The sequence below is a fragment of the Macaca mulatta genome, chromosome X (genome assembly GCF_049350105.2).
Source record: "Macaca mulatta isolate MMU2019108-1 chromosome X, T2T-MMU8v2.0, whole genome shotgun sequence".
Classification (NCBI taxonomy): domain Eukaryota; kingdom Metazoa; phylum Chordata; class Mammalia; order Primates; family Cercopithecidae; genus Macaca; species Macaca mulatta.
The window spans coordinates 112,717,351-112,731,451 of NC_133426.1; the positions used below are offsets into that span (position 1 = coordinate 112,717,351).

Consider the following 14,101-nt stretch of genomic DNA (forward strand, 5'->3'; position numbering starts at 1 on the left):
GGAAGTACCTAGCTTTCTATGCCAGAGTTCAGAGTTATATAATTTATTTGAAAATAACCACACATATTTTCTCATTTTCTTGTCCTTAAGCACATAAGGAACAATATATTGTACCCTTTAATGTGTAAAATAAATGTCAGTAGTTATTAGAATAATGCCATAAAAATTATGTCAGTACATTGTAGTGGCAGATAACCCCATTGATATAGAAAATAACTCACTTGCATTATTTTTCAACAGTTTGTAAACATGTGTCTGAACATGACCTTAAGATGTTTCCCATTTTCTTGCTAAACAGATAGAACAATAGTAGAGATTTTGTTCATTCATTAGGAACATTGGAAGAAGCATGAGGTAGTAATTGTTTACTCTTGGAATAAGTGAAAATAGTTTCAAGACAGTGTATTATTTATTTTGCGTCTGTCTAAAAGCTATAAAGCTAGAAACACAATTTTAAAATCACAAGGAGAGGCCAGGTGCAGTAGCTCACACTTGTAATCCCATCATTTTAGGAGATTGAGGCATGAGGATCACTTGAGACCAGGAGTTCAAGAGCAGTCTGGGCAACATAGCAAGACCTTACCTCTACAAAAAAAAAAAAAAAAAAAAAAAAAAGGTTTAATTAGCTGGGCATGGTGGTGCGCACCTGTGGTCCCAGCTACTCGAGAGACTGAGGCAGGAGGATCACTTGAGCCTAGGATGTTGAGGTTGCATTAAACTATGATTGTGCCACTGTACTCTAGCCTGGGCAGCAGAGGGATACTTTGTCTCTAAACAAGAAATGAAGAAATAATAAAAATGTAAAAAATACATGAAAGGCATACATATTTCACATTTAAATACTCAGAATAGATAGTTCATCACAAGGCTAAACACTGTGTTCACATATAGAGCAACACTCTCATATACTTGTGTCAAGTTGCTGGCCAACGCAAACATTTACAACACAAAAGAGAAATTGTACGTAAATGAAAAGCCACTGAAATATCTGTCACAATGTCCATGCACTAAAGTTCATGTACTTTCCTCTGGAGGAGAGACCTTCTACTGCTGGATTAGAGTTTAATCAGATTTACTTTACATGTAGTCTGTGTACAATTTGTTCTAGATTTCTCAGATTATCACTATTTTTAAGTAACACATAAAATTTAATCACACACCTTTTACACTTAATTCTTGTACAATTTGTTTTAAATTTTTAAGATTATAGTTGTTTTTAAACAACGTAGTATAAGAAGAAAGTTGCAGAAAGCAAACCTAATGACAGCCAAAGGAAGTGATAGAAGGAAAAGAGATGGAAAAATGATTCTATTGCAGTTGCAATTGCTCAATAATCTTCATATTCCAGCCTGTAAGGTCATGAAAGAAAACTTTAAATTATGCCGTTGTTGAGGTTTCGTCTCGTCTTGGCTTTCATTTCTCTTTCTCTTGCTCTTTTTTCTTTTCTTCTATTAATCAGTCTTCTAGTCTTTTCTCCTTTCATTTTCTCCTCTGGATATATGCCTTATACCAACTTATGGCCTTCCTAGGTAATTCTTGGCCCCTAATACCAGTTCACAGGGATAGTGAGAATGCTGGGCTATTATTAAACCTGTTTCTTTAAAAAATCTAGATAAAAACATGGTACAACACCCAATGGTGATCTTCACAAATATTGTGGACTTTTTTTTGTTGTTGTCGTTCTTGTTAGATCCTTTAAAACTGCCTTAAACGCTTAGGTTTTTCTTTTTCCTTTTTCTTCTCTTCCCCTAAATTCCTGAAGCTTCTTTTCAGTCAGTTTTGTTCGCCATCCTCTGGATTCCTGGAAACCATTCTAAATTAGAAAATCTACTTCATTTTTTATCCGTGTTTTATTTTTTCTGGAATAAATAACCCCAGCCTACTTTAGCCTTTTTTTCTGTTTCTGAGGATACCATACCAAATATTTTCTTATAATGTATCCCACAGATGAAGACTGAAATTTTATAATCTAAGCTGAGATATAGATACCACAGTAAATACCTGCATCTGATTCAAAAGATCTATGTAGGAATTTAAACTAAATTCTAGCAGAAAACTCATTTTTCTTTATCAGTGTGATAGAGCCTTCTCATATGATATGTGAGGCTTCCTGATAAAGTGCTAATAGGTTTTAGATTTCTTTGATCTTACTTATGGTTCTGGTCTTCCTTCAGCTTGGTTCCAGGTCCAAACACTACATATGTTATCATTTTGGAGGTTCAGAGTGTCCTGACAGAACATTATTTTTAATATTCATGGTAAACATTCAGCCAAACCTACTGTAGATTTATAACAGCACTGCTGAGTCTCATTCCAAAATAAATAGCAGCAAAAGCTTATTCTCCAATATTCCTGGAGTAGACTTCATGGTAAAGTTTGCTAGGCTGGAATGAAAATCTGTTATTCATTGTGGCTTTTGTATCAGCTTTCCAAGTTAAAGCAATAACTTATTAAACTTTTTCTTCCTGATTGGTTATTTTGACATATAATGATTTTTGGCAGTTGATTTTGGAGTGAGTGCCCAGGTGAGCAGAACTAATGGAAGGAGGAATAGCTTCATTGGGACACCATACTGGATGGCACCTGAGGTGATTGACTGTGATGAGGACCCAAGACGCTCCTATGATTACAGAGTGAGTGGGAGAATTCAGTGGAAATTACAATTTGGAAGGGATTTTTGATTAACATTTATTTTTAATGATAAAACAAAAAATAAAAAGCAAGCAGCTCCTCCTTTTACGTTAAATGCTAGTAGGAAATACAAGCCTTTATTTCAGTAAGTGGTTTGATTATATTCATAAAATAATATTTTCTAAGAATGTGGACAAAGTATACCACTGAGAGTTACCTGAATTTGAGGCAGAATGTGTAGTTTATGTTGCTTGTCACTTATTGGTAAAAATATTATATAATGTGGATTTATATGCATATAAAAATTTAACTTCCAGGGACAAAGGGCATTGTAAACTTAAAAATGAATAAATGTAAAGCCAATTATTAACCTCCACAGTAACTTAGCTCCAGAAAAGACAAAAAATAATTTGACTACTCAGAGTAATGGAGAAAATCCTTGGCATATTTCACCTCCAAAACCACAGAAAATCAGTGGAATAGACAAACTAAGTAACAATTCATGCTATTTATTAAAATTTCCACTGAAACTGCAATTTGAACAATATACGTATATCCATGTACACATTTCAAAAGGTTGATGTGGAAAGAAAATTCTCCATTTGCTATAGACTGGAAAAACCTCACTCACTCTCCACGTAAGTCATCCAAACAATTCACTGTGGTCTCCCTGAGTGGAACCTAGGACTCAATACTTGAAGTTGATTAAGATTCATCTCTTTTCCCTTTCCTTAAGTGCCCTCTACATGATCTGCAAAATAATTATTTACTGAGAGTCTATTATGTTCAGTGCTGTTAGGAGCTATGAAGATTATGGAAGCATGTTCTTCAAGTGGCTTTTTATAAAAATAATGCTTTATATTTGCATACTTTTTGCAGTCTTCCAAGGACTTTCACCTGTATTCATTATTTATTTTTAGTTTTTAGCACCATGTAACTGAAAGAAATCTTAAGCATAGACTATCACAACTGAAGCTAAGAAATCTATAAACTAGGGTTCTAAAAATCCAGCTAACCTCCAAGGCCGCAGATCACCTGAGGTCAGGAGTTCGAGACCAACCTGACCAATATGGCGAAACCCTGTCTCTACTAAAAATACAAAAAAATTAGCCAGGTGTGGTGGCAGGCACCTGTAATCCCAGCTACTGGAGGCTGAGGCAGGAGAATCGCTTGAACCCAGGAGGCAGAGGTTGCAGTGAGCCGAGATTGCGCCACTGCACTCCAGCCTGGGTGACAGAGTGAGACTCTGTCTCAAGGAAAAAAAAAAAAAAGAATTCAGAAAACCTGTTTAGGAGTCATTTGGCCAGCCAGTGTATCTCTAGCCCTGTGCCCTTTCCACAATCTGAAGAAAAAAAATACTAAATAGTTGGTACCGAAGATAATTTTCTAGTCTCATTATAATTCTAGCCTTAGTTTAGTATATTCCAGGAACTGCTGAAGTACACACACACATGCGCACACACACACACACACACACACACACATATATATATCAGTCCTATGTAAGTGTATGCTATTATTATCACCATTTTACATAAAGTGGAATTAAGGCACAGGGAGTTAAAACATTTGCCCAAGATGATACAACTTGTGGGTCTATGTAATAAAATGTCTTTATGACAAGTTTATTTTGGTATTTCAGGTAAAGCAATAATAGCAATGCATCCAAGATGAACTTTCCTTGCGCTTAACCCCATTCCCTATCAACCTGTTGTGTAGTGAGGTACTGGCTGATCACAAGCTCAGATTATGTCTTCCTATAATGTCACTCTGTAATGAAGCTTCATTATAGGAAACCCATAAAAGGGCTCTGGCATTGACATCCACATCCCCAGCTAAACACTGTTTTGACATTCTAAATACTACAAATTTCCTATTTTTAAGTGACTTTTTTGTCATCTTTTTCTTTGCAGAGTGATGTGTGGTCTGTGGGAATTACTGCCATTGAAATGGCTGAAGGAGCCCCTCGTGAGTAAAAATGTTTGATATTTATTAAAGATTAGGGAAATGTACTGTACAAATCGTACAAATCTCTCTCTGTGGAAGAAGATGAGATTGTCACTTGTACCATTCAGTTTTCACTGGCCACACAGGTGTCATACTATGTGCCAAACTACCAATGGTGGCCTTTTCAGTGATTACCAAATGCTTTCTTCAGGATAGCTAGATGTGGGTATATAAATCAGCTTGTGCTTTTCTTTCTTATGATATCTTATTTTAGATTGAGTGTTGTTTCAGTTTAGTCTCAGTAGTATTTGGTCCTGACAATCCTAGGCAACCAGAGTAAGGACTCTGGTTGGCATTCCAGTCTATATTTCCTGGTGGAATATTTAGATTCCAGAACATTTACAGTCACACACTGCTACTGCCTCAGGCTGTGATAGTTGAGAAAATTCTCCAGCATTTAATTGAAATTGAGCTAATCTTCAGCAATATCAGGAAGTAAGCCTGTTTTTTTTTTCCTTTGGAGTCAAGTCAGCTTACCTTTGGTGCCCTCTTTACTCCTTTCAGCTGCCTCAGTGCCCATTTCATCTTGTTTTCTCTACCTCCCCATTATTTAAATGACCTGTTAGCATCCTGTTCTCTCAAGGCACTGCTTTCTGATAGGAAAGTAAAAACGGAATGTAAACTTGGGTGTAAGTGATTGATAACCATCTAATGTGTGACTCCAGAGCACAGCATATTTGCTGTCCTTAGTACCTGAAATCTAAAAGTATAAATGACAGTGCATCTCTGGTATTGTTGGATGAGAAGTGTAAAGTAATACCTTCTGGGGTATGGGGAGGGTTGCTTTGCTTTCCCCTCTCCAAAGCAGATTCTATAGGTTCACATGTTCTTGTATGCTCTATCTGCAAAATGTCCACTCATCAAGCTTTATGAGCTTGAACGATCTTAGCATTTCGTTTCAAGGCCAATGAGAGGAATTTCAAGAAATAGAAATAACGGTAACATAATTGTTGAAAATTCCTGATATCCCTTGGAATATCAAAGAGGGGCTGGGATAAAGCTAGGACACCTGTGGATATCATGTTACTTCTGCCTGTATTATAGTGCCCCCAAATCAGCAAAGTACCTAAGTTGGGTGAATAAAAAATTAATAATGGAAAATGTTAAAATGTAATAAGATTACATATGACACACACATAAAATTGAAACGATACTGAGGGGATGTGGATTATTCCTCATCATCTCCTGATTATTTCTGTTTTGGAAACCTACTTAGATTATGTTAAATTGAGCAGCAGCAACTAATATTTCATATTAGTATTGATGATGCATGGATTTGGTTAGGATACATGCTTGCATTGAGTAGCATCTTTTTTCCATTGTTTCTGAATGCTCACCATGCCTTTTCGGAAAACCAACTTTCTATGTTTTGCAGTTTGTACTTCCTGGGTCACCTTTGTTTGTTTTAATTTTTTTTATTCCGAAATATTAAGTTATGGGAAAAAGTATTGGTGAACAAACTCACAGGAGTGCAGAGAAGGAGTTTTGCACAGATTACACAAATGGCAAGCTTCTTACAAAAGATAAGTGAAGGCCAGGAGATGTGGAACTCACAAAGAGAGAAAATAGGGCTGGCCTGCCTGGATCAGTAATTGGAATAGTACAACTTTGGTCGAGAGCAGCCCTAAATAGCCTCCCTACTAAAACATTTCTCTTTTATCGGTGTCCTTTATTGCCTGGAATATTAATTTTGTGTGGAAATAATTGTCATCAGTTTAACTGCAGAAATCCTCCAGGTTATAATTATTTTTTTCATGGAAAGGCCATCATAAGGGATGGCCTTCCAAAGTACCAATTATCTGATAACATCCTCTGAGTTCTAGGTAACAAAATTCTCTTCCTTTGGTCTTCTTTTGGTGAGTCTTTTCCAGAGAAGTAAAGAGAAAGAAAGAATAACTTCTCCCTGACAGGATGCCATAGGGCATGGGTCCCCAACCTCTGGGCCACACAGCGGGAGGTGAGCAGCGAGCAAGTGAGCAAGCGTTACCACCTGAGCTCTGCCTCCTGTCAGATCAGCAACAGCATTAGATTATTCTAGGAGTGGGAACCCTATTGTGAATTGAGCACGCAAGGGATCTAGGTGGTGCGTTTCTTATGAGAATCCAACTCATGCCTGCTGTTCTGAGGTGGAACAGTTTCATCTCAAAACCAACCCCCTACCCCCAGGTCCATGGAAAAATTGTCTTCCACAAAACTAGTCCCTGGTGCCAAAAAGTTTGGGGACCACTGTTGTAGTGGCTCGAGAAAGAGAGAACTGGACACTTGTAAACCAGGAACCCCTTCAGTCCCTAGGTTCTGGGTAGGAATTCAAACAATATGGGGACCTTTAAACCGAGGCCAGAACTTTTATAATAATCATCCAAACATCAGAGTATCAAAGCCTAATTTTGAATAGATGTAGTTTTTAGTCTCTACCTTTTATAGAAAAGATAATCTGTGCCTGGAGGAGAAGCGGGATAGGATCAGCAGTTAATTCTGACACCCCTTTCTTGGTAAAGCTGTACAGTAGTCAACTTGCCTTAACCTGGACCATATTTTCCCCTATTTTACATTATCCTTGATCATTTTAAATATCCTCAATGTTGCTTCTTTATAGTCCTACTTCTATTCCTTGTAGTGTCGCTCTCTCATACCCCATATCTATCTTTACCTGAGTGCATTGTGGCTCAAATCTACCCCTGTCCCATCAAGAGGGCTATTCCTTCAATATTCAGAAGATTGCCTCAGATCTCAAAGTGTGTTAAGAATAAACCACGTTATTTAACCTAATTCAAACTAAGCCCAGTTTAATATGTGTCCGACCCTTCAAGAGATAATGTGATTTTTAAGAGAGGCTTGCTGTTTCAAAGGAATGAACCTCTAATGATGAACATTTAGGTAGTGTTATGAGATATGGGTTGGAGGGGGCAGTTACTGACATTACTGAAATTAGACTATATAGGAAACCATAAACAGCTGCTGTTGTACCCACCCTATGCTCCATTCCTTTGTGAACTTTTCCTTTCTGTTAAAGAAAACTTACCTATTCTGTGTCCTAGCTCTTGACCCCTGAAGATGTTGTCAGTGGACTGACTGTTGCTCAGATGTTAATAAATGACAACTGTTTAATATTGTACAAACTCACTTACAATAAGTTTAAAGGAGAGAACCTGGAGACTGATTGGACATAGTAAAAGAATAAAAAGGGTTAAATATGATCCTGATATTTTGTGCTTGGAGCTAATTCTGCCTCAATTATAAAAATGCACCTTCTATTAATTTATACCCATGTAATTGAAAACAAAGCTTGGCCTTTTAACAACTGCCTTTGTATAGCCCTAATAAAATCACTCTGTGGAGTTTTTGTCTACTACTATGAAAGGTCAGTTTGTCACTTTAGGTTTTTCTGAGGATGCGTTTTGGGAGAGAAAGGATGGCTCTATCAAGAGTCATTAATATCAAATTATCCTCACAAGAATGACACACTTGTAATGTTAGATGAAATTGACACTATGGTTCTCCACTGGGGATTTTTTGCGCTGCCAACTTTCTTTAATCAAAACGCAAGAGGAAATAAGTAAAGTGAGGCATATTTAAACACTTACAGGAAAAACCAAAATTCTCAAACCAATGAGGTAATTAATTTATATAGCACGTACTGGAATAGGTTTTTATTTTTATGCCTGTGTGTATGAAACAGAGAATGAAAGTCCAGTAATTTGGCACAGTCTCAGAGTGCCATAGAGTCAACATCTTTATTATAATATCAATAGCTGATATTTATTTAGCATCTACTACATGTCAGATACTTTTGAGGGGGATTTAAAAAATATTATTTAAAAAATTTTTGTGCATCCATAGTAGGTGTATATGTTTATGAGGTAAAGACACTTCTACTTGTAAGTTGCTAATTAATCCTCATGACAATTCTTTGAAGGAATTCCCTTTGCTACATTTCCTGTTTTTCAGATGAAGAAACCAAGATACAGATAGGTTAAGTAATTTGCCCAAAGTCACAAAGGTAGAGCTAGGTTTGAACCCAGATGGTCTTACTCTAGGGGGTGTATTCTTAACAGTTGCACTATACCTATTTTTTTTCTAGAACTCTCAGCTTCCAAAACAGATTCTTCTAAGCTTTCTAGACTACTAAATCATTTTTCTTTATATATTATTGTACTAAGCTAGTAGTTTGGTTTAATTTTTCAGTCTATAATTGCATATTCCAATTTTATAACTAAATACCTGCAATACAAAAACATAGAGGTGTGCTTGTTTCACTTTCAGTTAACTTTTCTAGATGTAAATTATCAACTATACATTTCAAATATTTTGTCTAGTTTACTCTTAGTTTATCCTACTTGATGATAGTGAAACTTGAGAATCTTATATATTGCAACATTGCATTAAAACAAGTTTTTCTCTTTTGAAATACATTCTTTTGTATCTATTTGTCCCTTAGTGTTTACTCAACATAATATGTGAAAGATCACTGAGAATGCCCTCTGGAATGAGGAGTGCATTCTTTAGTTACCCTTCTCATTCTTTCTAAATTTATCTATTTCCCTTTGCAGCTCTGTGTAACCTTCAACCCTTGGAAGCTCTCTTCGTTATTTTGCGTGAATCTGCTCCCACAGTCAAATCCAGCGGATGGTAAAGATGAATGTCTTGATCTCCTAATTACATTGACTTGACATTTTTATGTTAGCAAAAAAGTTTTAATTCATTTGGTCAGTCCTGCTCCACCATCCTTGTTGAACAATATTTCCTAAAATCTAATATCTTAACCGGGAGGTCTAAATGACCAGTTTTCATTAAGAGGTAGCTAGCCAACTCTAAATAAGTAATATCCTCTATAGTATTTTCTGATGATATTACTGTACTGCCGTTAATGGGCATGTTCAGTTGTTTCCCCAGTAATGGGATGAACTGATGGCAACTATTTGTGAAGTTTCTTGTGGTGCTTATATAGGCAGTCAGTTATATGCAGCCCTGTTGATTAGTCCTTTAAACTAAACACACACAGACCTAGAGCAGAAGACTTGTTCTCCCAGGGCACTTACGTGCCAGCTAAACTTGGGAATCCTTCTCTCTGAAGCTTGTTGATCTTGTACCTGAAACTTTTGTTTATTGTTAGTTTTTATTGCTTTCCCTGGTAGAAGTGGTGACTATGATTTGATTGCTAACATTCTGCATTGAAATTCAATTTAACCCTTTCCATGGATTCAATTTTTATGGCCACATCTATTTTCATGGGTCATTTTACAAGATTAGTTAGTCCTGGTGCTTTTAGCACCCTCTTTTTACATCATTATATTCATTCCTCTGTAGTTAAAACTGTGTATAGTCAAATGAAAAATACAGAGTATGACTGCTGTGGGCCAATCAATCTAGTCTTGCAGACTCATATATCATATTAACTATTTAATCATCATATCTGCACTTGAGTTTTTACCAAGTACATACAGTTAACTCATTGAAATTTCTACTGTAATTTAGATGGAATATGCTATTGACTACTCTTGCTTCTTTTTCTGAGGTCTAAATGGCCTCACTTTATAATGTATGTTGCTAAACTGCAGGATATTTGGCAATTGAAAAGACAATAATACCTAAAGGCAACTCTCTCCAAATAGGATTTTCAAAGAGGCATGTGGGTAGTGGTGGGAAGAGGTCTGGCAGGCCTGAGAACACATTTTTTCTCTCTTTCACTCATTTTTTAGGTCCCGTAAGTTCCACAATTTCATGGAAAAGTGTACGATAAAAAATTTCCTGTTTCGTCCTACTTCTGCAAACATGCTTCATCACCCATTTGTTCGGGAAATAAAAAATGAACGACATGTTGTTGAGTCATTAACGAGGCATCTTACTGGAATCATTAAAAAAAGACAGAAAAAAGGTAGAATCTGTGAAGTTTTATTTTACTAAAATGAATATTCAGAGTTTATTCATGTATTGTTTCCAGGAAAAAATATTTGTTTAAGAATTAGATTGAAAGTAAAACTTCTGAGGCCTTCGATATTTAGTTTTTCCATTAATATGCCATGTGCTCTTATTTGATTATCTCTTACATGCGTGTGTGTGTATGCGTGTGTGTGTCTGTGTGTGTATAGTTACTAATTCTTGCCAGTTTCACCTGGCAAATGTTCATATTTACGAAGACCTTGAAAGCATCCAATAAAATTTTGTGATATGCCAATTTTAAGTAACTAAATAAAATAAATAAAAGATAAAAGATAAAAATGTATATCTTACTGTTTTTTTCAGCTGGCGTTTTGACTCTACAAGAGATAAATGGATTTATAATTAACCATTTATTGACTGCTAATTTTGAAGTAGTATTTGTGCATCATATAAAGCTTGTTTTATGTACTAAATCCAAATATAAAATATAAAGGAACTAATTTATACAAATAAACATAAACTTCTGTCTATTAATAAAAGTGAACTTCTGTTAAAAATGGCAGGATTTGCAGTGAGCCAAGATTGTGCCACTGCACTCCAACCCGGGTGACAGAACAAGATGCTGCCTCAAAAAAAATAAATAAAAACAAAAGTGCCTGAATGGATTTTCACCAAGTCCAGAAGAAGCCCCTGGGAAGTTCTAACTTTATATGTTATGTTACATATTCCACATTTGACTTTGCGGACCATAGGCAGAGTTGAGAGTAACAATGGAATGTAAAAGGGAAAACTTGTAAAAACAGGCATCCTCAGATCAGCTGTGGGATTGACTGCAGTGGGGCTTGTTGTATCTGTACATGTATCATGTTTTGAGGCAAGGAGCAGCAAGAATTAATTTATTTGCCTGTGGTAATGAAGTTATTGAACCAACATTACAGAGGCCAGCCAGTTTCAAATGGGTTCAGGAAAACCACACATCTACTTGGTAATTTGCTAATTTCCAGAGTTGCAAAATTTCCGAAATGTTACCTGTAGGGAAAGTTCCATGTATATGGAAGTTACACTAAAGATATAAATATAGTTGCTCTAAACATTTTAATACAGGAAATTCAGAAGAAAACTCTTGTTTGTAAGCTTCTATATTTCAGTAGTCGTAGTACAGCTGATAGGAAAGAAGCTGAAAGTTTTCAATGTGTTTAGTGTAAAACACAGAATTAAGAATTTGCTTTCTCATTGAAAAGACCAAATATCAGTCTCAAGCCATAAAGTCCTTACATCTAGAGCCCACAGCTTTAAGTTTTGCTTACCATTATTTAGAGTTTCTCTTGTCTCATTCTCCCTTTGTCACATTCTCTCTTCTTTCTCTTTAGAATTGCAGAAATCAGATTGCTAAATTTTCTTTTCTCTGTTCAGAGAAATTAATCTGCATGCAATAGCTATATTGTGCTGCAAAAGTGGGCCTAGAAACTAGAATATGGTCTACATCACAAACCAAGTACGTTTGAAGGGCTACCTTCTTGCCCTTGTAATTCACTCCACATCCTGAGAAGCAGAGGGAACAACTTGACTAAAGTGGATAACATGCTTATCTGCTGACTGTTTATGCATTATGTTTTTCTCTTTCATAAAAAAAGGAATACCTTTGATCTTTGAAAGAGAAGAAGCTATTAAGGAACAGTACACCATGAGAAGATTCAGGTGCGTTCCACAAATTGCATATATAATTTGATGATAGCAATTCACATAAGGCAGTTGATTCCATACTGTTGCCTTTGACTCAGAAAGACTTAATTCTTTCTGATACAACAAATAACAAATCTCTGTTTTTAAGAGATATTGAGTGAAAATGTGAGGAGAATTCTTTATTACTACCCAAAGACTCCTTAATATCTGGCAAGTGAATGATCAAGTAGATATCAGATTTCATTAATAATTGAATACATTAGTAATACAAATGTTACCTGCAGAATATTTCAGACATTAAGGGAATGATTTCGGAAAGGTTTACTAGAGATATCTTCATTGCAGAAAATGTCCATCTTTTAAAGTAAAAGCAATGCCCCTGAATGGCTCCATTCCACTAAAAATTCTAATTGTATGCCAATAATTTGTGTGTTTATTTTAGAGGACCCTCTTGCACTCATGAGCTTCTGAGATTGCCAACCAGCAGCAGATGCAGACCACTTAGAGTCCTGCATGGAGAACCCTCTCAGCCAAGGTGGCTTCCTGATCGAGAAGAGCCACAGGTCCAGGCACTTCAGCAGCTACAGGGAGCAGCCAGGGTATTCATGCCACTGCAGGCCCTGGACAGTGCACCTGGGCCTCTAAAGGGGCAGGCTCAGGCACCTCAACGACTACAAGGGGCAGCTCGGGTGTTCATGCCACTACAGGCTCAGGTGAAGGCTAAGGCCTCTAAACCTCTACAAATGCAGATTAAGGCACCTCCACGACTACGGAGGGCAGCCAGGGTGCTCATGCCACTACAGGCACAGGTTAGGGCACCTAGGCTTTTGCAGGTACAGGCCCAGGTATCCAAAAAGCAGCAGGCCCAGACCCAGACATCAGAACCACAAGATCTGGACCAAGTACCAGAGGAATTTCAGGGTCAAGATCAGGTACCTGAACAACAAAGGCAGGGCCAGACCCCTGAACAACAGCAGAGGCACGACCAGGTGCCTGAACAAGAGCTGGAGCAGAACCAGGAACCTGAACAGCCAGAGGTACGGGAACAGGCTGCTGAGCCTGCACAGGCAGAGACTGAGGCAGAGGAACCTGAGTCATTACGAGTAAATGCCCAGATATTCCTGCCCCTGCTATCACAGGATCACCATGTGCTGTTGCCACTACATTTGGATACTCAGGTGCTCATTCCAGTAGAGGGTCAAACTGAAAGATCACCTCAGGCACAGGCTTGGACACTAGAACCCCCACAGGCAATTGGCTCAGTTCAAGCACTGATAGAGGGACTATCAAAAGACTTGCTTCGAGCACCAAACTCAAATAACTCAAAGCCACTTGGTCCGTTGCAAACCCTGATGGAAAATCTGTCATCAAATAGGTTTTACTCACAACCAGAACAGGCACGGGAGAAAAAATCAAAAGTTTCTACTCTGAGGCAAGCACTGGCAAAAAGACTATCACCAAAGAGGTTCAGGGCAAAGTCATCACGGAGACCTGAAGAGCTTGAACTCTCAGATTTAGAAGCCCGCAGGCGAAGGCGCCAACGCAGATGGGAAGATATCTTTAATCAGCATGAGGAAGAATTGAGACAAGTTGATAAAGTAAGAATTTTTGATATTTTTACTCTGAGTCAAAAATGAGGAGAAAATGTGATAGCTCATGCTGATGATTTTTCTCAATAAAACCAAATGAAATAAATATTCCTTGTGTTCCACAGAAGATAAATAATTTGTACTTCAAATAAATTTTCCTGAAATTTCTAGATAATTGTGACTAAATATGAGAAAAATATTTTTCAATATCTCTACTGAAATATAGCTTTAATTATTAGTTTTCTGCCTATTATTCTTTATCTAATAAAGTGTCAACAAATGCACATTTAAAATTACTATTTTGGATCTTT

General features: G+C 37.0%; 1 protein-coding gene across 3 annotated transcripts in view; it reads left to right on the forward strand.

Moving 5' to 3' along the window:
- The window catches only part of NRK (Nik related kinase), a 141,376-nt gene that overhangs the window by 79,629 nt on the left and 47,646 nt on the right, over positions 1-14,101 (forward strand). For all 3 annotated transcript variants that reach the window (XM_077988118.1, XM_015127947.3, XM_015127948.3), the window contains exons 8-13: positions 2,503-2,633; positions 4,545-4,599; positions 9,189-9,267; positions 10,338-10,513; positions 12,153-12,216; positions 12,644-13,799. In XM_077988118.1, coding sequence (XP_077844244.1) covers positions 2,503-2,633; positions 4,545-4,599; positions 9,189-9,267; positions 10,338-10,513; positions 12,153-12,216; positions 12,644-13,799 — 1,661 coding nt within the window. The remainder of the gene's footprint in view (positions 1-2,502; positions 2,634-4,544; positions 4,600-9,188; positions 9,268-10,337; positions 10,514-12,152; positions 12,217-12,643; positions 13,800-14,101) is intronic.